The sequence below is a fragment of the Daucus carota genome, chromosome 7, assembly GCF_001625215.2.
Source record: "Daucus carota subsp. sativus chromosome 7, DH1 v3.0, whole genome shotgun sequence".
Classification (NCBI taxonomy): Eukaryota; Viridiplantae; Streptophyta; class Magnoliopsida; order Apiales; family Apiaceae; genus Daucus; species Daucus carota.
In genome coordinates, this window is record NC_030387.2 from 8,038,874 (window position 1) to 8,060,502 (window position 21,629).

At 35.0% G+C, this 21,629-nt stretch overlaps 2 protein-coding genes across 4 annotated transcripts; one reads left to right on the forward strand and one right to left on the reverse strand.

The window, feature by feature from the left end:
* Window positions 1-357: 357 nt before the first annotated feature.
* LOC108196097 (uncharacterized) lies at window positions 358-10,253 on the reverse strand. Of its 2 annotated transcripts, none has more exons than XM_017363198.2 (18): window positions 10,066-10,253; window positions 8,477-8,687; window positions 7,900-8,038; window positions 7,480-7,631; window positions 6,817-6,900; window positions 6,686-6,748; window positions 6,295-6,426; window positions 5,990-6,196; window positions 5,675-5,794; window positions 4,812-4,861; window positions 3,472-3,634; window positions 3,233-3,370; window positions 2,584-2,706; window positions 2,405-2,503; window positions 2,024-2,113; window positions 1,849-1,930; window positions 956-1,086; window positions 358-869 (listed from the first exon to the last, which is right to left on the reverse strand). In XM_017363198.2, the coding sequence occupies exons 2-18, from the start codon at window positions 8,630-8,632 to the stop codon at window positions 735-737; spliced, it is 2,064 nt and encodes a 687-aa protein (XP_017218687.1). In that variant the 5' UTR covers window positions 8,633-8,687; window positions 10,066-10,253; the 3' UTR covers window positions 358-734. The 2 variants fall into 2 exon arrangements, with proteins under 2 accessions (XP_017218687.1, XP_017218688.1); XM_017363199.2 differs by having other exon boundaries at window positions 8,477-8,641; window positions 10,066-10,206.
* A 5,651-nt stretch (window positions 10,254-15,904) lies between these two features.
* On the forward strand, window positions 15,905-20,562 carry LOC108196914 (uncharacterized). Of its 2 annotated transcripts, XM_017364400.2 has the most exons (8): window positions 15,905-15,923; window positions 16,058-16,105; window positions 16,409-16,597; window positions 17,178-17,241; window positions 17,841-18,172; window positions 18,393-18,516; window positions 19,122-19,247; window positions 19,837-20,562. In XM_017364400.2, the coding sequence occupies exons 2-8, from the start codon at window positions 16,069-16,071 to the stop codon at window positions 20,219-20,221; spliced, it is 1,257 nt and encodes a 418-aa protein (XP_017219889.1). In that variant the 5' UTR covers window positions 15,905-15,923; window positions 16,058-16,068; the 3' UTR covers window positions 20,222-20,562. The 2 variants fall into 2 exon arrangements, with proteins under 2 accessions (XP_017219889.1, XP_063937579.1); XM_064081509.1 differs by lacking the exon at window positions 15,905-15,923 and having other exon boundaries at window positions 15,937-16,105.
* The last annotated feature ends 1,067 nt before the right edge of the window (window positions 20,563-21,629 follow it).

A 21,629-nucleotide genomic window follows, 5' to 3' on the forward strand; every position in this document is an offset into this window, starting at 1 on the left:
CAGTTAAAAATAATAATTTTAACTACATAGTCAAAACACTTTAACATAAATGCCAAAAAATCAAGAGACAGATATTTAAAAACGGAGGCAATGCTACATGTTAGCTCAACCAAATTTATCGAGACAATAATTAATGCGTACTGGCATTAGACTAGCAATATTCCCAAATTTGTCAGGAACGAGTCGATATGCAATACATGCAGTGTATCAAGATACAAGTATACGACTGACTAATAAAACAAATACAGAGAGAACAGCATAAAAAGCAAAACAATGGCTTGCTAAGTGATGGTATAACTTTTACTTAGATGACCAGCCCAAATGGACCTGCTGTGGTTGCAAACAGAAAACCAATGCAAGGGCAAATTTCTAATTTTATAAAATATACTAGAAGTAAAAGTACTCTAATTAAAGCTGATATACATGGTGATCCTACTGCTAGTTACTTTTATCTGACAAAAACATCAGAAAGAACTTCAGATATGAAGCGGCTAATTAGGTGCAACTCAAAAGTTGACATACTTACAGAACTTCAATGGGCAACCACTTGCACAATAACTTGTATATACTATTTTTCTCATAGGCCCTGGCACTAGCCAGTACTACAGTGCCTAAGAAGTAATAACTCAAGAACTGTGCACAAGTATAAACGTACACCTGAATAGGGTTGTGTACTAATGCTAGCTTCTGATACTGCTGAGTGAATACCACTGTCCAGTCCCTGTGTAAACCCATCATCTGCGCCTTGCTGAATTAGCCGCTTTGCTATCACTTCTTATCCTATCAGCATACATCGGCAGGCGAATAATCTCATCTATCTCATTTAAAAGAACTTCCTCGGTGATGTTGTCCTTTATACTCCTTAGAACCTTTTCCATTATATAGAAATAATATAATATTAAAAAAAAACAAGGAATAAATCAGCTTAGGAAGAGAATTCAATAAAACAGCTGACCTTTCTGTACGTGTTGATATCATTAGGGGTTGATTTGTCAGGCCTAATCCGCATAAAGACCCAGACTTCTTCCTCAGAGTCCCAAGAACACTCAACAATCTTACCAGAGTATGAGGATAGATCAGTATCATCTGCAATAATATACATAAATTCAGAAAGGCTCACTGCAGATAATATTGAATAATAGCAGCGTTGGAGACGCGCCATTTACTTGAATCTATGTTGTCCACACTCAGGTATACAGTGTCTAACTGGATAATTTTGAAAAAAATTGTTGGTACACACACAGTCCTGTCTTTCTGTTAGACAGGTGTACAGCCATAGGGGGACAAGCTACAAGTTTTAAACACACAAGTACATCAGAAAATCGTACAAAGGATTTTAAAATTGTGAAAGACTTTTTAAATTAGAAATTTTGGATTTCTATCATCAATACATGTCTATACATAAATACTGAGGCAATGTCATCTTCTGTTCTTTTAGCATCCAGAGTTATCGCAATTGTCGACTTTTCAGTTGGTTTTTTTGTTGGTAAAGGTGTCCGAATTTCAGTAAAAAGATCCGACACAGAATTCACAGATAGCTCAAATAAGAATGTACTGCAAGTTGATATTTCAATCATCCAAAGAGGTCTGGTTAAAACATATTTGGGCTGAAGAACAAGGCCACCGCAATGACTTCCCTTTTGCAAAAGGCCTAATGGCATGTAGTCGCCAAGAACAATGCTTAAAATTAGAACCTCCTTAGTGTCACATCACTAAAAATGACCCTAGTTACCAGGTGCACCATGTATTTGAGGCAAATTTAGTGAATCCCATCTGTGCAAATATTGCAAGATATACCCACACAACAATTAGAAGAGAAGAATATATAAATAGAAGAAAGACACAAACCCTTGAAAACAATCTTGTTCCCTTCCATCAGCTTTTTCTTTCCACGCTCATATAGATATAGTAGCTGGCGAGTATCAACCATCTGTCCACACAAGTTGGTCAGGAATATAAGACATGCGCAGCCAATTTGGAAGATAAATATTCTCTCAACTATAGGCAAGTCGATGATAAAAACCTCAAACAAAAAGTCAACTGAGTTCATTGTTGCATATTTCCACTTCAGAAGTCCTTCATGCGTACGAGGGACATAAGGATCATCCCAACACTAAAACAAAAGGAGCAGTAGTCATCATTAATTAAAATAAAATATAGAATCTCATCAATCAGTGCCAAACACTACAAGTCAATTCAACTTGAAAAAATATGGTGCATAAGAAGTGTACGGAAGAGCAGAAATTCGAGTATTGCAAATATGCTATTCAGCATGGAAGAATTTTTAATACATTTCTGTCTTTTAAAACACAGTTCATAGGACCATATCACATGAACATACATCAATTTCGGATAATTAGTAGTGTTGATGCTCTGTCATTGTATTGAGCGGAAGAGTTTCTACCTGAAAAACAAGGCCATCTGCATCATGCGAAAGCTTTGGAATAAATTCCTTCAAAACTTTGGTAACAGTTGAAAGCAGCCAAAAGTCCTTCCTTCTAACCTGCAGGTTAGCACATCAATGAGTATACACACTAGAGTACAAACATGAAGCTTGGATGAATGTTTTGAAGTCAATTATACCCTGAATGGTTCCAGGTCATATCTGTAGTAAGGATTTCTACTTTGATAAATATTATGGCGCTCATGGTTCCGGGGTTCGATAACTTCTTTCTCAAGCATCTTCCAACGTTCATAGAAGGGTCGCTGCATTAGTGTTCAAATATACATTGTTCAGTAGAAGCATATAATCTGGGACAATTTTAAAGCAGAACTGAGGATGACAGATATCAGAATACATAGCACTTTCCATGGTTGGAGTTTTGGCAATTGAAGGCTTTTGCAAAAAGAAGTTTGCAACTATAATTAAGAAGCATATATGAAGCTGAAGAGTTTCTTAACAAAAGGAAATTCCAAGCATAAAAGTAAGCTCACAAATCACACATTTATGCCCGTTAGCAGATGAATTTTAGAATTCCAATTGTTGAAATACTAAAAACCCAAGTGAACAACAAACCCAGGTGTTGGCAGAACAAAGATAAACAGGGTTTCACAGGAGAAAGCAACAAATAAGCACACCTGGTAACCTCTACTTTACCAGAAATTATATTCACAAAACAAATGCACACAGCAAGTCAGAGAACAAAGGCCAATGAAGGATAACTCCTGGTTTAACATGCAGACTGCAGAGTAAAGCCTATTCTCAAGTGAAACAAATCCTTGTACAGTTTACCTCTGTAATAGAGACTTGATTGATTGCCATCATATCATATATCAGATATCTTCTTTCCTGCTTATGTGAGTCTGGCAAAGTATCAATTATCATCTCCCCGTCAAGTAGTGTGAAGTGGTGAGTCTTATCTGCTACACCCTAATAAATATAGTAAAATTTTTAAAGTCAAATGACACAGAGACTTCAAGTAAACAGACATCATCTGTCTAAAATATCGTATAAGCTATATTTTCACATACTTCGCTAGTAGGCTTGCAAGGAAACCTCATTTGGACCCGTCGAAAGGTGAAATTTCTATCAATTAAGTAACACCCATCCATGGTGATCAGCATCATATATCGTGTTCCATCAGCTTTCCACGTAGCGTAATAGTAACGTTGCTTTAACAGTTCTAAGTTGTCACTGAGACAACAAATAAAACAGATTATAATACTGGTAGAAAATGAATAGACAAAATAACAACCAGAAAAGTAATCTAATCGGCATAATCATGATGTCTTAAGAATTGGAATATCAAAGATAACCCAAAGAGCTGCATGTGGGAAGATATGACCAAGTTTTCCCATGATTCCAGGATCCAGATAAAATAAAACATCATGAAGCCAGCCAATCCGAGCAGTACAGGAGAATCAAGATCCAGTGCAACTGTGCAACAGCTACATACAATTCCTTGAGCAGGAGATGGTTAACAAGATTTAATCTCACCTCTAACACACACGTAAACGCATCTTGTAATACCAGCATCAATGAACGAATTAGTTGTTGGTTTCTAGAATATATTATTTGGGAGATTAAGATAAAGCAATAAACCACTTTCTTCATATATCATAGTAAGATTACAGCCACAATACAAGGCACTAGAACCAACCAACCAGGTTCATTGTATAATTGAAAAATGAGATTATTTAGTAATACGCACTGAATGCTGAGTTTGTGCATTGAATTTCTGGTAGTAGATCCAAAATCAAAACGTTTTTGTGATAATTCCCACAGGAATGAAACAAATGATACGGTAGAGGCGTAGAACTAGTATAGTTATCCCAATTTCTTAGGCCTTTCGATACAATCAGATAGAATTCCCGAAGGGTGCCATATTACAGGACCCCCAAACTATGTGATTAAATATAATCCTCCTATTTGTTGCTGGTGAGGGCCCCTTTCCCATCTTCAAACTCCAATTCATTTTTTTCATAGAAAAATCTCAGATAAAGGATATGCATCAGCAATTATGAATTCTTCACTCCTTTCAATAACTAATAATGATAATTTTAAGTGTGTTCTACAAGTGTCATCACATGCCAAGTTCAAAGATAACCCTCCAAGATAATAGTTTATCTTAATAAAGAAAGATCTTGCCAAAACAATGAACTTGTTATGCACATGTTCTACTCCTTTTGCGTAAATCAAAATGTGATGTAATACAAAGCTCTAAGCTTGTATGATGTAACACTTATCCCATGTAATGCGGGGGAACCCCTTCTTTTACTCGATAAAACTGAATTACATATAATATTTCCAACTTGTAAGAAATCACTGGCAACTAAACAAGACTAGATGACAAGAATAAAGCTAATTAGACCTGTTGAGTGAAACTGGATGTGATCCTGGAAACTGTGAGTGACCTCTTACCTGAGAATAGAAACAAATTATAGCTCCCATGACCCGGACAGGAAAATAAAATGTTGCTTCAAGTAAAAATAGATGCCACTAATTTTGTCCAGAAGAAATACAAGAGAACAGTGTATATTTGACTCTCTGGGGGCAAACATTTTATTGAGCCTAATGATTCAATCACCAAACTTTATTAGATAAGAAGACAATAGTGTTTATCAGTTATAAACAGCAGCTTTTAGAAAGTAAACATTTGAGTATCATAAGCTTAGGAGACACGTTTAGAAGTTCGAAACACGAAAATTTATAGTTTGGAATGACTTATATTACTTGTCAATAGATTAAATCATGAGCAAATATAGAAGGATATAGTCGCACTAAAAAAAATATTGAAATTCTCACAATTCTACGTACAAGTAGGAAATTAATTGATACGATTATGTTCCCAACTAACCATTTGTGGTGCAACTTTGCTGCTGGGACATGCCGCAAAGTTTATAGTTACTGTATATCATGTGATAGCAATGTTTTGATAACTAAGGCAGGGCAATATATGATAAATCATTCGTGGAATAGAGGAGAGTGCCAAGGCAGTGTGTGTGTGTGTGTGTGTGTGTGTGTGTGTATTTATAAAGATAGACCACACAGTAAAGCTATCACGTTAACAAGGGAAGGGTGAATACATATAGCTGCAATAGCTTAAAGATTACAGAATCACCTTAAAAACTCTAGATGCATTCAATTTCAAATGGTGCGAGGGGCAAGGTGAATTACAAGCAATTATATTAACACATCACATTCAAATTATATTAGATGGGATCAAGCTCTTACCCCAGACGCCATTTTCAGTGATTTATAGCAAAACTGTCTCATTGCTTCTTGCTGGTCAGAAGGGATACTATCTCCCAAAACATCATCATTTGTCATTGGTCCCTCTATCTCATGATTCTCCTGAGTGGAAAGATAATAAAAAGGAAAGGGTAAAACAATGTGATGTACTACAGCTAAATGCAATGAACAGCAACAAGACTTGCTGTTCTTTCAATACCGTGTATGGTCATGCAATCATATTACCACATGGCAACTACAAATATGTATGAATTGTCCCATTATTATGACTACCATTACAATTACATTACCACGTACATGTAATGGAGAAGCTGGAGCTCCATCATCATCCTCGTCTGGCATTGCATCACCATTCAGATCCAATTCTGTAGTTCTTTTCCATTCCGGAGTTGGAGGACAAACAGCAGCATCAGGCTTCCTCTCGTGATAAAAGGTATACAATGCATCAATATAGTCTGGTTTGTATATTCCCGGTGGACGCGCTTCAGCAAATATTTTAAGAGCCTGTGTCATGCAAGTCGATCAGTCCTAATCCTATGCCTTTTTCCCATGAGAAACACAAAAGAAAAAAACAGAAACGATAAAAGAACAAATCAAGTAACCTGAGTGACTGATATAGGTAGTGCACGCATAAGATAATGAACTATCATGAAACCTGTGCGGTTATGCCCATGTGTACAGTGGACAAGAATATACTTCTTCGACTGCTTTTGTCGGACAACAAATTGTGAAACCTAATAATTGCACGAAACAATATATTATGAGCAAAATCACAGGACAAGACCACAATGCAATGATCTAGGAACTTTAAAATAGTTTAGGTATGATAAGGCACTGAACGAGTGTAAATGTAATTTTGATTTGTTCCATAGTTTACTCTTATAGTTTAGAAAATAGTTGCGGTTATATAGGTTTTCAATAAAATATAATTACAAGAATAACTATATGTTCATATGTATTTGTTCCGCAAGTTGGTGAAAAATAGAGCTTTACCTCATAGACAAATTGATTTACAGCATCATTGTCGGGTACAGAATCCCGCCCCTTGCAAGAAATCTGAAAGACAAAAAACTTGAGAATCCCAATTATTAAAGAATACACTTGCAACAAGTCATCCTACTTACCTTAACATGCTTGATGCCTTCTTTCTTCCAATCAGTGACTAAGTAGTAACGACTAGTATTCGTAAGATCGATTACTAAACCAAGCTGAAATTAACAAGTAGAAATGGTATAAATCAGCTGCATAGCAGTCAACTTCCTCATACAAAAACTATTCCAGTACTCATCACTGACTTGCAGGCATATGTTGGCTTATAACAATATTTGATAAAATGGCCAAACGTACAGAGGGCAATCATATTGAACTTGGAACAGATGCTGACAAATTAATATTCTTAGTATTTAATTTCATAAAGGTAGTTAAATCTTCATTCATGAAGTTTAGTCATATTAGGATATTTTTACACTTTTATATATTATTACTCTCCCCTATGAGATAATATTCTCTTAAGCAGGTTGTGTTCTTAGAGTCTCAAAAACAAAGAAATCATAATGAATTAAAACATTCTAGGAATGAAGAAATGATGATGAATATAATAAAAAGACCAAATGCACAGTTAAGGGAATATCTTAAAGGACTGAAGAATGCAAGAGTCTATATACCAGATTTCGTTTTGAATACTAATGTTTGCTTGTTTTCCTATTCTGGAGAATAAAGCTTCAATTTTTAAAAGACACGTACCAATTGCAGATTAAGGAAACCAAAGAGAAGCACAGTAAACTCACCTTTCTTCCTAAAACTCTTTGCTGATGTATCACTTGCCTAGAAGAGTATCTTTTTCCAGGCAGAACAGAGTCATTAAAGGCTTCACCAAGCGGAACTTTTGATGGAATTATGCACCCAATCTCATGACCCGCTGCAGGGCAATCCAACCAACCTATGATAAACGGGAATAAAAATTAATTGTTGAAAAATATATGAGTGAAATATCAGACATTAAAAGAGTTCACATTATATCTTTGTCTTCCAAAAAACTGTTTTTGTAAGACTATACACGTAGTTTAAGTTATCTAGGAAAAATTGCAAACAAGATAACCACTGTTCTCGATGGCAACACTTACTAATATGAAATCCTTTCATAAAAAATGCTAGCATAAAAAACCGACAGTTCCTAATGCATAAGTAGACATAACAGGCACACTTACCCGGAGGAAGCTTGTTTCTATCAGAAGGTTTATGGTGCTTTGTTTGATAAATCTGGTCGTTCCTAGGTAGCTGAGATGCAATCATTGGTCTGTCATCTGGTCGGTCTCTTTTAAGGCGCTGACGTCTTTCTTCACGTTCCTAGTAGTACAAATATTTATATATATATGAGGTAACTTAATCGCAAAGGTACATATAGATTTATCAGGAATACACATAGATGCATAGCTGTACCTTTAAGAAAAAAACTGCAAAAGAATATATATTCATAAAACAGTCTACTTGTTGTAAACTTGTAATTGAACAAAGTTACCAATAATGGATTTTATTATCGGTTATTTGAGTTTTGACTTTTTTCCCTATACTTTCTTGCAAAAAATGTTTTAAGACTTGAAACCAAACACCTTTACATTTCTCAATATTCACTCATTAGGATCCTGCATAACAAGTTTTGCAGACTTCAGAACCCTTATCCACACACTGGATTTTATTGTACTCATTCTGACGAAAAGGAACCACAACAAAGCACAAAAAGTTAAAATCAAATATAAAAAAATTCTGTAAGAGAAAGTAGTGTACCCTTCGTAATATATCAACTGCACTCTCAACATGATCCGAGTGATTCACATGTTCAGTATGTTTCTCTAATGCACTATATCCTTCAACATGCTGTTCAAACGAATCTTCGTCGTCCTCTGGTAGAGGAGGGGCATTTAAATCCATGATGCCAATCATTCACGAGAACTAGGAAACATTTGCAGGATCTCCAAAATCAAATATGGCTCTTTTACTAACAACATACACAATATTAAAATATTACTTTTGGGTAAAAAAATCATTATCACCAATCAAAAAATAAAAAGCATTTAGCTATATAAACAAATATTCCAGGTCATACAGCCTAAAGCCTTTTGCTGAAAAATAAAAAACTACAGAAACAAAGCCATAGGGAACTGAGACAAACAATAGAGAGCCAGCTTCTAGTCTTCAACAATAAATAAGATTCATTAATTTTCACAGGCTCGACATAGAATACAAGACAGATCCAATTTTAATTTCAACAGGGATGAAGCCAGAGTCAAAAACGGGTTCCCCAATCAAGCCATTACAATTTAGAGTCAATATGCTGAAGATGATCAGCTACATCATAATATACGATCAAGGACAGAGAAAAATTGTCCAATCATGTGAGCACCGACAGAAAAATTTAACACCTAACATTTAGCTAATAGATTGCTGTGGCAAAATTAACCTAAATCCATTTAACATAAACAAATTAAATTATTGCAAATAGAAGTGGTATGAGAATTTCTTAAATGCAATATATATATTACATCACAATGCGGATGCATAAGCTGATTGGGTATAGAGTCATATATGTTGAATTCTACAACTCTGCCAAAATGATGGAGTCAATGGCTAAACTAAATGGCTTGAATCCATAAATTGCATTCAAATTCAGAACGGCAGAGGAAATTAACGGAAAATTTTCACATTCGAAGTATGCAAGCATTCAAAAAGAAACTGTCAACCCCTCGGCCCACAAGGTTAATATACAAAACCACTCAGGCGTCTAGACCCAGTTGGCCAGTTATACTTGTCCACTACTACTAAGCAACAACAAAATACAAACTTTATAGATCACTTGACAAAAGTAATTAAAACAAAGAATTATTGAAATATTTGAAATCAAATAAAACAACTTGTCTGAAAGAGGGTATACTGTATTTAGGCCAAGATGTTCGGACCGTTTCGAGTTCAAATCCAATTGTACTAGCTCACCTCTATTACCCAGCATATATTATAGAAAGTAAGACCTAAATAAATTCCAGTTGATGTCCATGACCAAAAAACATTAATTGGAGAAAAAGAAAATGAACACTAAAACTGAGAAACTGAAAGCAGAGTAGTGTAATTAACTAGGCCACTTCACACAAGTAGCAAAATCAAGAAAATATAAGAATCATAAAAATTCAATCTTTTTAGTACAAGAGAGTCGAGAAGCCTACAATTTAATTTGGGTAACCCTAAAAAAGATAGCACTTTGAAATACACTAGTCAAAGATATCAAAAAAAGAAATTCTTCGGACAAATTAAACAAAAGAATCATATAATTACACTGTGTAATTAGACATACAAGCATATATTATTGAAGAAAAGAGAAATACCAGGAGAGAGAAGGGTGATAGTGGCGGTGAGAGCTGGAGGAGGTGATTTGAGAGAGATACAGCGAGAGAGAGAGAGAGGTGATTTTGCTAGAGGAAGGTTGAGAGGGGTAATTCTGTAAATAGAGTGGTTACCTGACGGACGTCAACGGCGAATGTAACGAATTGGAGTTGTAATGTTTAAGAACGATGCGATTATTGGGGGAGGGATTAAACGTTATAACGGCAAAACTGACGGCTGGAGTAGAGTAAATATGTTATTGTACTCTTTTGTATGTGGATGCAGTTATTACTCTCTCCCGGCTATGCTAGTCTTATTCTAATATTATTCTCAATCATCATATTATAAAAATAAACTAATGTAAACTTAAAATTTGCATTTTAAAAAATATAACAAATTAAAATATGGGTTATAAAATTTTTTTTGCCAGCATCTACCGGTAAGAAATAACAATTGCATCAAGATTTCTTTCATTTAGGAAAATTTATCATTAATTAAAAGACATATATAAAATTATTCCCAGGCGTTTAGACATAAAGAAAATTAATATCTGATAAGAAAATATAATATTAGACATTTCATGATCTTCCAATATTTTCAAATAATAAAAAAAATACTCCCTCCATCCCATTTTAAGTGTCCACCTTGTCAAAGAAAATCTCAAAATACATTTAGAGGGAATATGAATGTACATTATAATTTGAAGTGAAAAAAAGTCCAATACAGAGTAATTAATGAGGAGTACTGCTATGTCCAATTAATATGTATGTAAACTAAGTTGATTAGTTGTGTGAAGATAATGATAAAAACATTACATTGATTGTTTCTTAATATGTGTGAAATTTGTAAAGTGGACATTTAAAATGTAATGGAGGGAGTAACAAATAACATTGAATGCAACAATATATGATTATATATACGAATTTTCTATGGTGTGCCCAAGGGCACACAATAGTCACTAACATCAAAGTCACTAACATCAATGAGAATACTAGCTTTTGATTGGTGCATGAATAATAAATGTAAATGGCCCTCCTGCATTCACATCAATTCCACCAATCAAAACAAGCCATTTTCATGAAAGTTGGTACTTATTGTGTGCCCTTGGGCACACATCAGAAAGACCGTTATATATATTAAAATAATAGGTTATGATCTTTTAAGTATGGGGTTATGTATCGATCAACCCTCAATATTTTAACTCGGCTGATTTAAATTTCCAACTATTTGATATGCATCAAGTAATCTTCATATCGGGATAAAGTAATAAAATGGTACATAACGGAGGGGCAAGTTTGACAATTCACAATCATTTTTTCGGTATGAAAATTACTAGTACATAATGATTAGTTGAATAATTGAATTGACCGAGTTAAAACGTTGAGAGTTGATTGAAACGTAACCTCAACTTTTAAAGGTTAAAATGTCAATAAGCCGAGTTCAAATGTATCACTATTCGTGCAGATTTGTGCGATGATATCAATGTTTAATAATGGTGAAATGTAGAGGACATCCTCTTGTCGAAAATATGTGGCATCATCAAGCCTCAACCCCATCTTCAATTGTTATTCTTTTGACATAGCCGACAATTTCATGCTCATTTTATTTTATATTAATATCTTTGCGGCTTATTTTCTTCATGTTTTTTACTCCCAACCCATTTATATGTGAATATTAAAATCGAATCTTAAATCCATTTTATCACTCCAAATAAAATAATAAATAGTCCACATAAATTCACATTGTTATGACATCGTCGTTATGAACGGTAACCAAGCATATATAAATTTATTTTAAACCAAGCCTACATGTATTTATTCTTAAATCATCTAATAGTCTCATATATTAATATAGCTAACTATTTGTATTAGGAATATGTCTCGCTTAATGATAAGTCAAAACACTTAGTGTATTTTTATCTTGTATTCTAATATCGAAGCTAATCAACAGATGGCATACTTATTGTTGTATCTGTTAATCACAAAACCCATCAATGGATGATGTGGCACTGACAAAACTAGCAATTTTTATTCTAGCAATTGATAGGTCTTAGTTGATCAATTGATATTATAATTGTTGTATCAACGGACGTGTAGTTAGGATGATCAATTGTAAATATTCTAAGTCATATACACTGCACAAGTGAAGTGAAGATCAACGGCTGATAATTGTTGTTTGCTCTTCTTGATGATTCAGGTGGTTCATTCACAGGCTTTTTCCATTGTCGGTGTTTCCCGAACGTCCAATAAGAAGGCTTTCCCATATTTCTCCAATCTTCCAGCTAGTAACGAGAGTTTTCTTCAGGTAACTTTCCGGTATCCTTTGGCAAGTTTTTTACTACTTCTTCCATTGAGTCCATTCGGGTCGTAACAGTTCTCAGGGTATTAGTGAATGCAATTAAGGTATTGAGAATCTCTATGTTGGACATTAGTATGGGTGCTTCCCTTGCTAACAATGGGGTCTCGAGTGGACATCTTTGGTTGGTCAAGGGCGGCGGTGGTGGAAGATTAGTAGCCGAAGTCTCAGAGCTCTCTCCAACCTTCGTCTAATTACCATCGACGGCGTCGTTCTTCGTCTCTTCTGACATCCTTCCTCTAATAGATGTCAAGAATACCCTCATTCTAGCGCCAAATGGTAATGGAGGAATGTGGTGATAACAAGATTCGGGGAAGGTTGCTGGATTTTGTGGTGGTTTGATGGCGGTGTACGATAGGGTAGGGATGGTGATTTTGGATTAGGTTGAGATCATTTGGAAATTAGGGTTTGCTCAAAAGATCGAAGGAGTATTCGCTCTAGCAAGGGTTGTATCTTATCCGCAAACAATGTGCCTACGTATCGTATTTATAGGAATCAAGTCATACATAGTTCTTGGGGAACAAATAACCTAATCAGAATAGGTTCTTGATTCCAGCGATAAGCCACCGCCTTAGATCAGACATATATGAATTGTCGAAGCACAGCCTCCTCTAGGGAGCATGATACTAGATGGGATGACACAATGCAGACTATGTGGACCTCCCTTGAGTTAACTAAACAAGCTAATCCTATGTCCTCTCCGACGGCGAGGCTAAAGGTGGGTCTAAGCTTAAAAATATATTAAAAATAGGGCTTGAGATTAGTGCATGCCACTCGGGCGGTCCGAATCGGACCGGGCCGAGTTGTCAGCGGTCTGAGCTGATGACATGTGATTCGTAACCGGCCCGCTTGTTTACACAGGCTGGTCCGGTTCCGGGCCGAGTACACAACTAGTGAACCCGTGAACCGGTTCGCGGGTTGGGGCGGTGTTAGTAATATGTGATGCTTGATGATACAAAGCAAATTCAATTTTGTACTTAGAGAAATTTCTAATGTAGCTGATCAACGGCTAGCATACTTTTTGTAGTAGCAGTTGATCAGATTACCCATCAACGGCTGATGCGGTGTTGTAACAAAAATGTAGTACCTTAGCATTTGATAGATAAATATTATGATCTTTGAAATTAGCAGTTGTTCTATCAATAGATGAATAGATAGGGTGACATAATTGTAAATATTTGAAGTCATGTAATCTATTCAAGTGAAGTGGAGATCAATGGCTAGTCAAGAAGCATCGATGGCTAAATAAAGAAGCTATGAACTGCTACATCAATTTTCATCAATGGCTAATCAAGGTGTGCTATCAATCGGTAAACGACTGAGTTCTTCTAGCAGTTGATGACTACCAATTGACAACCGCAAGTCAAGTAAAGGACAAAAAGCACATGGGTTAATGTGAAAGGTGTTGCACCAGTTTTGGAAGCTAAACTAAAACCAGTTTAGTCAAATATTGAGAACCTCGAAGGCTACCATTTCTGGAAAAGTAACAAGAATTTCAAGCTTCCAAATGTACTATCAAGTCCAAGAAATTCTATATTTGTAATAGCTAGAAAAGGTGTAGGATTATGCTTTTGCAGACTACCCTAGTTTGTATTAGTATATATTCACATTGTAATTTTCATTTCAAAGCATCCAAACACTGAGAACTGAAGAGCAAAGCAGTAGAGATAGTAAGCAAGAAATTGTAAGCTTCTGCTCTTCATTCTTTTGTAAGCAGTCAAGTATATTTACTTGGAAGGTTCTTAATATAAAAATCTCTCAAGTGAATCAAACAATCCACCTGAAATTTTTAAGATCCTTGTTCTTTTTAATTCCTGTTTAGATTTAAAAATCTCTTGTGTTTTGAATATGATCTGATAAACAAAAATAAGTTAAAATTTTTTGTATATTGTATTCAACCCCCCTTCCACAATATAACTTATTGTTTGCATTGTCAAATAACAGGCGGTTCATTTTTTTAATTTTATGTTTCAGTTTAATTTAAATCTTTTATTTTGTAAATAAATTTTTTACTTTGTAAATAAAACAAGTCAAAAGGAAAATAAAATTTTTTTCGTTTTAACAAGCAGAAGCATGCAAGCAAGTAAATTTATTTTTTATTTTCTAAATAAATAAAAGAGTACCTCATATAAATTTTATTAATTAAAAAGATATGTTACAAATAATTTGAGAGGATTTCTCTCTAAAAAAACGGAATAAACCGCATCGATACATACAAAAAATAAAATTAGACAAGTTTTAAAATTACAAAAGTAAATTAGGGTCGCGCTCAAGAGAGAACTAGTCCTTAAAATAGAACCATAGAACCACTAAGGTTCCGCTGCAGAACCCTAAATTTTAAATAGATTTTTAGGATCTAAATCTAAATATATGTTTTTTTCATGTTTTTTCATCGTTCTGTGTGTTCAAAAATCATTTTAAAATATAATACATAGATATTGACATTTTTTTGCATGTGAAGTTCTGCTGCATAACCCTAACTAATACTTAAGTTCTGTTGCAGAACCCTACCTAAATACTTCTCTCTCTAATGGTTCTCTCTTGAACATGACCTAAGTAAATTAATCTAATTCATATTTTCCCTGATTCGGGCCGAATAGTTCGATTCGTGTGACTCGTTCGATTCGTCCGACTGATTAGATTCTTTTGATCTAAAGGCGTGCCTCATTCGTTTGATTTGCTGGCCGATTTCGATTTCCTTTATAGCGATTCGTATTCGATTCGTAATATTTAACGAGCCGAATCGGGCCAAATCAAACACGCCACGAGTCGAATTTTAATGAATAATTAGATGGTTAGGTTCCGAATGAACGGTTCGAAACCGCTCACTTGGCTAGCTCTGCTTGTAATCTGAGCCTAATTGACCTTTTCGATAACACGCGAAGACTAGGCTTTTCAGGCAAGGACCAATTATAATCTTCCTTTACTAGCTGGGCAGTTGACTGATTATCGGAACTAGTATCTGACGAACTCTAGTATCACGAGAATTCCATTAAGAAACCGAGCTACGAGATAATCAAGCAACATGTTGAAGAACATGTCTTCAGGCGATGACCCATTGAAGACGAAGACCAATCATTAGTTGACTTTCCTAATTTTATGGCGAGATTTAGGTAATCAAACCTGTGTTGATATTTGGTCATAACACCAATATACATTTATTAGCTAATCTTTAAGTTTTTTTTTTTTTTGACAGAACTGATCTTTAAGTTTTTAAATATTAGAATAAGTATGTCTTTTATTGAAAAAAAATAAATGTCATGCTTTCTTGTAATTTGATAGTAGAAACCTTTTTTATTTAAAAAGAAATTAGTGAAATTTGTTAAATTGAGGGGGAAGCCGGGAAGGTCACACAACTCAGAAGAGAGTGAAATTGCTGGAAATTTGTTAAGAGCTGAAGCAATTGTTGGAAATTTCGTAGTTTGATCGAAAGCGCAGACCCCACACTTGGATGATCATATTCATATCTATCTGTTTTGCCGTGCCTTTTTTCCTTCTACACCAAGTAAAATTGTTGTTTTATATTCATACAGACAAATAATAACGCGTATTTTTTTGGTTCCGAAATAATAATCATCCGTAATTTGAGAAGTAAAAATCATATTTATATATAAGTACACTTATTCTTGCCATTACTAGATCAACTATAGATGGAGCAAAACAAAATGGAGGAACCTCTGATCTCAGGTAGCTTGACTTTTGTTTCGTCTTCTGTTTCTTGATTTTGTGAAAGCTGCTATCTTTTTATGCCCCTTTTTGTTTATCAACCATTTTTGTACTTTAGGCATCTCAATTTATAACAATTCTGAGTTTTTAAGCTTTTGCATCACTAAGATATATAAGCTGCTAGTGTAAAAATTGAGTCTTTTTAGTCAAATTATGTGATATAATTGGGTTACTGGATGTATGGTATGGTTGTGTACTTGTATTAGAATGTTAAGCTTCATAATTTTGTTTGGGTGATTTTGAATTTTTATGGTTTGTGACAAGGGGGAGGTGAGAATGAGGAATGGAGTTCATATCAGTATGTTGGGAGGTCAGGCTCTGTACTTCCGACTTCTTCCTTGGCTGGAACTCAAGTCAGTGTTGATGAAATCCGATCAGCTTCTACCGTCTCTCATCTTTATCCTCCGTCTCTTCATGCTCCCCTCATCAGCTCTCCGGAGCCCCATCCTAATGGTATTCTGCTCTACACTCTACATTCTACTCGTATTTTTATAAAATGTCGTAATTAAGTAGACTAGTAGGTGATCCAGGACAAGAAATATGATAACAAGATAAGATTGTGTAAATTAACTGTTGCAAATCTATAAACCTTGAAGTGATTCGACAAATGAACAACCACTACTACCCACAGGTTCCTGTATGGATCATAACAAGAGGGAACAAATCTCAATTTCAGTACTCAATCAAAGTATGGCAATAATAAAATATTACTGTGTGGCTTAAAACTTTTATACTTTAGTAACAAGTAAAATTCTATTATAAGCAGCACCAAATCCTTCTCTTAATTTCTACTGTAGTGACAAACTTGTCTATCTATAATATTTCTGAATAACTATTTATATAATATAAACTAAACATGGTCCATGGATATAATTATTAAATTACAATTGAATCTGTTCCCATATAATAACATAGATAAATGCAAATCAGTATTATTTCTTGTTTCTCATCAGTAGGTGATTGTATGATATGGGTTATAAGCTTATAATATATACAGCATTAAGTTATTAAAATCATAATTTATGATTTTCAGACCAGGCTATTGCTTATCAAGGATCATATGGGGGAGCTTATGGAACCACTAGTGAATTTCAAAGGTATAGTTAAACAGCAAATGGGAATTTATTTTAAGTTGAGTACCCAACAAACTCTTTTGGCACTCTAGATTACTAATGCAGTTACTTTAGATTATTGGTCAAAATCTCTTCTTTGTGAAGTGTAGATTTCTTGTAATTGTTTTCTGTGTCCTATATGTTGCACTAAATTTCACCGAAGTCGTGCCATTATTCATGAATTTTCTTCTTGTGAGTTGCATTGGCAGGTATACTATCTCTCTGTTTGCTCTGTAAGAAGATCCTTATTGGATTTGTTATAATGAAAGAAACTTTTAAGTTCTATTTCAAAAAAGATAAATGGAGGTCACATGGGGATCTCTAAATCAAACAGTAGGCAATTTGAGACTGTTCAGCATCTATTATAGCAAAATTGTAACAGTGTGCAGGACAGCTTCACTGGAGTGTAAACCAAAAATGGGCTTGTCGAACTTAAATTTTGAAATGGCATAACCTAACTTGTAAAAAAATGGGCTGATATTATGTCAATATATTAATAAATCACTGCCAATCTGGCATTGCAGATGCTTTTCCTGAACATTGTTTTCTTCTGCAGTACATTGATTCAGTAATCTTCTGTGCAGGCAAACGCTGGATGAAGTAGAAATACGTGAATTACTCATTGATCATGTTGGTCACCGTTGTTGCTGGGGAAGTAGACCAGCTCGGGCATGGAAGATCAGTGCTGTGGAGGACTGCAATGTTTATGTTGGTACTCTAGAGACATTTGTAGAGGAAAGAGAAACCACAGTAGAAAGTGAGCCATATCTTAGCGGAAAAAAATTGCAGAAGGACAAGGACCTAGAACTTGGGATCTGGGAATTGGATTTAAGGTCTGAATTTCCTGTTCTGTTCACACCATACAAAGAGTCGCGCACCCAAATTCCTCACTCTGAGTCCATTGTAAAATGTTCAGGTACTAATCATCCTGTCTAGGCTTGTGAACTGTCTGGAGTAATTAGCTGAATTTATATTGCAAAATACTTATTATCACTCTTAAGTCTGTATTTTTCTGACTTTCTTTAGTCACTTCCTATTGCTTCCAGATTATGAAACTGACTTGTTAGTTCCTTGTCTTGTCTTAGTTACAAATTTGTGTTCTTAAAGCCATTCCTGATGGAACCTTACTTCTACAGATTGTGGTGGTCGAGGCGATCTTGTTTGTCCAACTTGCAATGCAGATCAAGAACATCAAATGACTAAGTGCCTTAGTTGTCATGGAAGAGGTCTAATCGCTCATCGCGATGGGTCCGACACAATGTGAGTTGTCCGATATTTTCTTAAATTTTGAAATTTACAGTTTGGATCTCTGTACAACTATTAAAAATATAACTGCAAAAAGCGCCTCTATTTATCAAGTATTCCATATTCTACATTGCTCACACATAAACCATAGAATCCCTGAGCATGTTATGTAGACAGAATACTCTACTATTCAACATAATCTTTGTTCAGATAATTGGTCAACTCTTTAGTGTCAATACCAGTGTCTACTGTTTAACAAAAATATGCACAGGTTTTCTCTGAAAAAGTTATATATATTGCTAATCGTACACACGCACCCCTCCACTATGCCTTTGATAAGGTTTTACCCTCAACTTCCCGTTGAGGGGTGAGTACATTACCTTTAGAGCAAGAGCTTTTGGTTCTCGGATAAAGTTCTTGGTTAATGCAGATGTATAATTGTGAACCATAAAATATTTTGTCTGCACATGATGCACTATGATAAATATTAGGGACCTAACACACTACATCCTTCATAATTTTTGGTCAGAGTTGGTTTACTCATTGTTGTCAAAAGAGGTGCTTGCTGTTTTGAAAATGAAAACACGCCTGTTCTCTAATATCATTATTAATTATTGCAGATGTACAAAATGTAATGGCAAGGGACAGATTGCTTGTGCAACTTGCGGATCTCGCGGGCTAGTTAAATGCGGAACATGCACTGGCAGTGGATCTATTTTAACACGGAAAGTAGCTGTTATTAAATGGCAAGTACACCATCTTATATATTAACATTATCGTGTGATGCTAGAAACAGAAAGACTGTTGATGATTTGAGCTCACTCTTGACTAGCCCCCACCTATGTAGGTTATAATATTAATATAAAACACATCTGAGTCATCTAACCGCTCAATAACAATTTCTCGTAAAATCTGACACTGTGGGAAGCATTGGCATGATGAACATACATATAGACCTACTTAAAGTTTGTGTAATGGTCTTCCTTCTCTGCTTTACTAGGCCCGGGGATTTTTCTTCACTTAAAAGACTGGCATACCCTCGTTCCTCTACTTTTTTAAATTACTGCTGAAGTGATAATGTCGTTTTGTCAGCTTCCTGCCACATAACTTGGAGCATTTATTGAATTGCTTCATCGTTGGTCATCGAAAAGTTTTAGATATGCTAAGTTCAAAATATATGATGGATGTTGTAGAAAGTATTGATCGAAATTAAAGGTTGAACAAAGTGAAACAATGCTTGTTAACGAACCTGTTGTAATAATAAAAACATCTTAATTTGTGGATTTTCAGTGATAAACCAAAAGTTGAATTAAATATATACTTCTGTACTTTTAGGAAAACTGCATCTACCAGAAAGGTAAGTGCAACCAGCGGAGCTGCCTCTGTGCCAGATGAGGTCTTCCATAGAGCCAGAGGGGTGCAACTGTGCAACACTCAAGCCTACCTATGTACTCCTGCATTTTTTGCCGATTCTTACTTCCTCAACAAATTCTCATCCGAGGTGATTGCTGACAGAGCGCCAGTAGCTCCGACTGCACGGGTCATATGCGAAAGACATACCATATCTGTCATCCCAGTTACACGTGTTACCATGAAGGACCACAACAGATCATTCAGTTTCTATATCATTGGTTTCAGCAGGGAGGTCTACCTAAAAGACTACTATCCTGCCAGGTTTTGCTGGGGTTTGTGCCCATGCTTGGAGTGGATAAAGATATAACACAAAAATTACCATCCCTTGTTTCGCCACATTGATCTTTCCTTTGGATGCAAGTACAATAAGCCGGTAATATGTTTGTCTTTTGGCTTTTAAACACAATCCCAGTTAATCACTCCTTGCTATATCATTCGAGGTTTTACATGCTTCTGGTGACTCCAACCCCTTCACCCCCACACAGAAACTCCTTTGTTTTCTTTATCTCCGTATTATTGTTTGTTTTAAGATTTTCTCTACTTGAGCTGTTATTTGTATTTTGTAATATATTCTTTATGTGAGAGTGATTGTAAATTTATGTACATTGAAGATATTACTTTATTCGAATAAACAATAATACAGGATGATGACGACGCACAACGGAGATTGATACGATTCCAACTGAACATGTGATGCGTAATATAAACGGGGCTGACATTTACATGCAATTCATTCACAGAATGTTGATCATTAAGTTTGGCCTTTTATGGCCAGATTCAAGTGACACTATACTGACTACCTAGGAGCTAGGATGGACATCAACATGTTGAGGGAAAGAGGCGGAGGCCTTCGGATAAAAAGAAAATATTTAGGCTCCTAAATAATTCTTTTTTACTTTTGATGCACAATATTTAGTCAAAATTTAAACTAAATTTAGCTTTCGTTTAAACCGTTCAACCTCTCCTATGACATAATCGACCGCAGATAATTTTTTATTAACTTCAATTTGAAGAAACTGCTCTCAGAAGTAGCTATAGTAACGGGTATCGTCGGTATTATCTTATAAGCAATCCAAATGTTAAAAAAAAATAAGATAAATTATTTCAAAAAAAAAAATAATAAGATAAATATTCCTAATATATTTCAACACTTTAATTGGTTTTGTTTAAATTATTTGGTAGTGATTTCCTTAGCAATTGCATCTTCGAAGATAATTGAAGTCCATCAGCATAAAAATTATTATCATACCCAAAAACATCCTCAATAATAGCACATATATTTTTCATACTTTCATCATCTATACCTTTCAATTTGTCCATATTAAATAAGAAATTATTTTTTTTTCATATTTTTTAAATAACACGAATCTTGTCTGAACTAAGAAAATCATATTTTCAATCATAACCAGAAAATAATTGACTCGGAAATAATCTTCAGCAACTTGAATTGGTTCAGATTATGAGATTCACGAAAAGTAGGTTCAATTTCCATTTCTGAAGCAATCTTTGTAGCTTCACTCTTTGCGATTTCAAATCTACTATTTCTGTACTTTTCTAAAAGAAATAGATTTCAAAATAAGGCATGAATTGGGTTAAAAGTCTTATATGAAATATAGGGGGCGCCGTCTTAGTCATAAAGGAAGGACATATCCCTCAAAGGTTTTAGTCTGAGTGCAAGGGCGCAGCCCTCCGTGAACGTGATTTGTGTATGATCT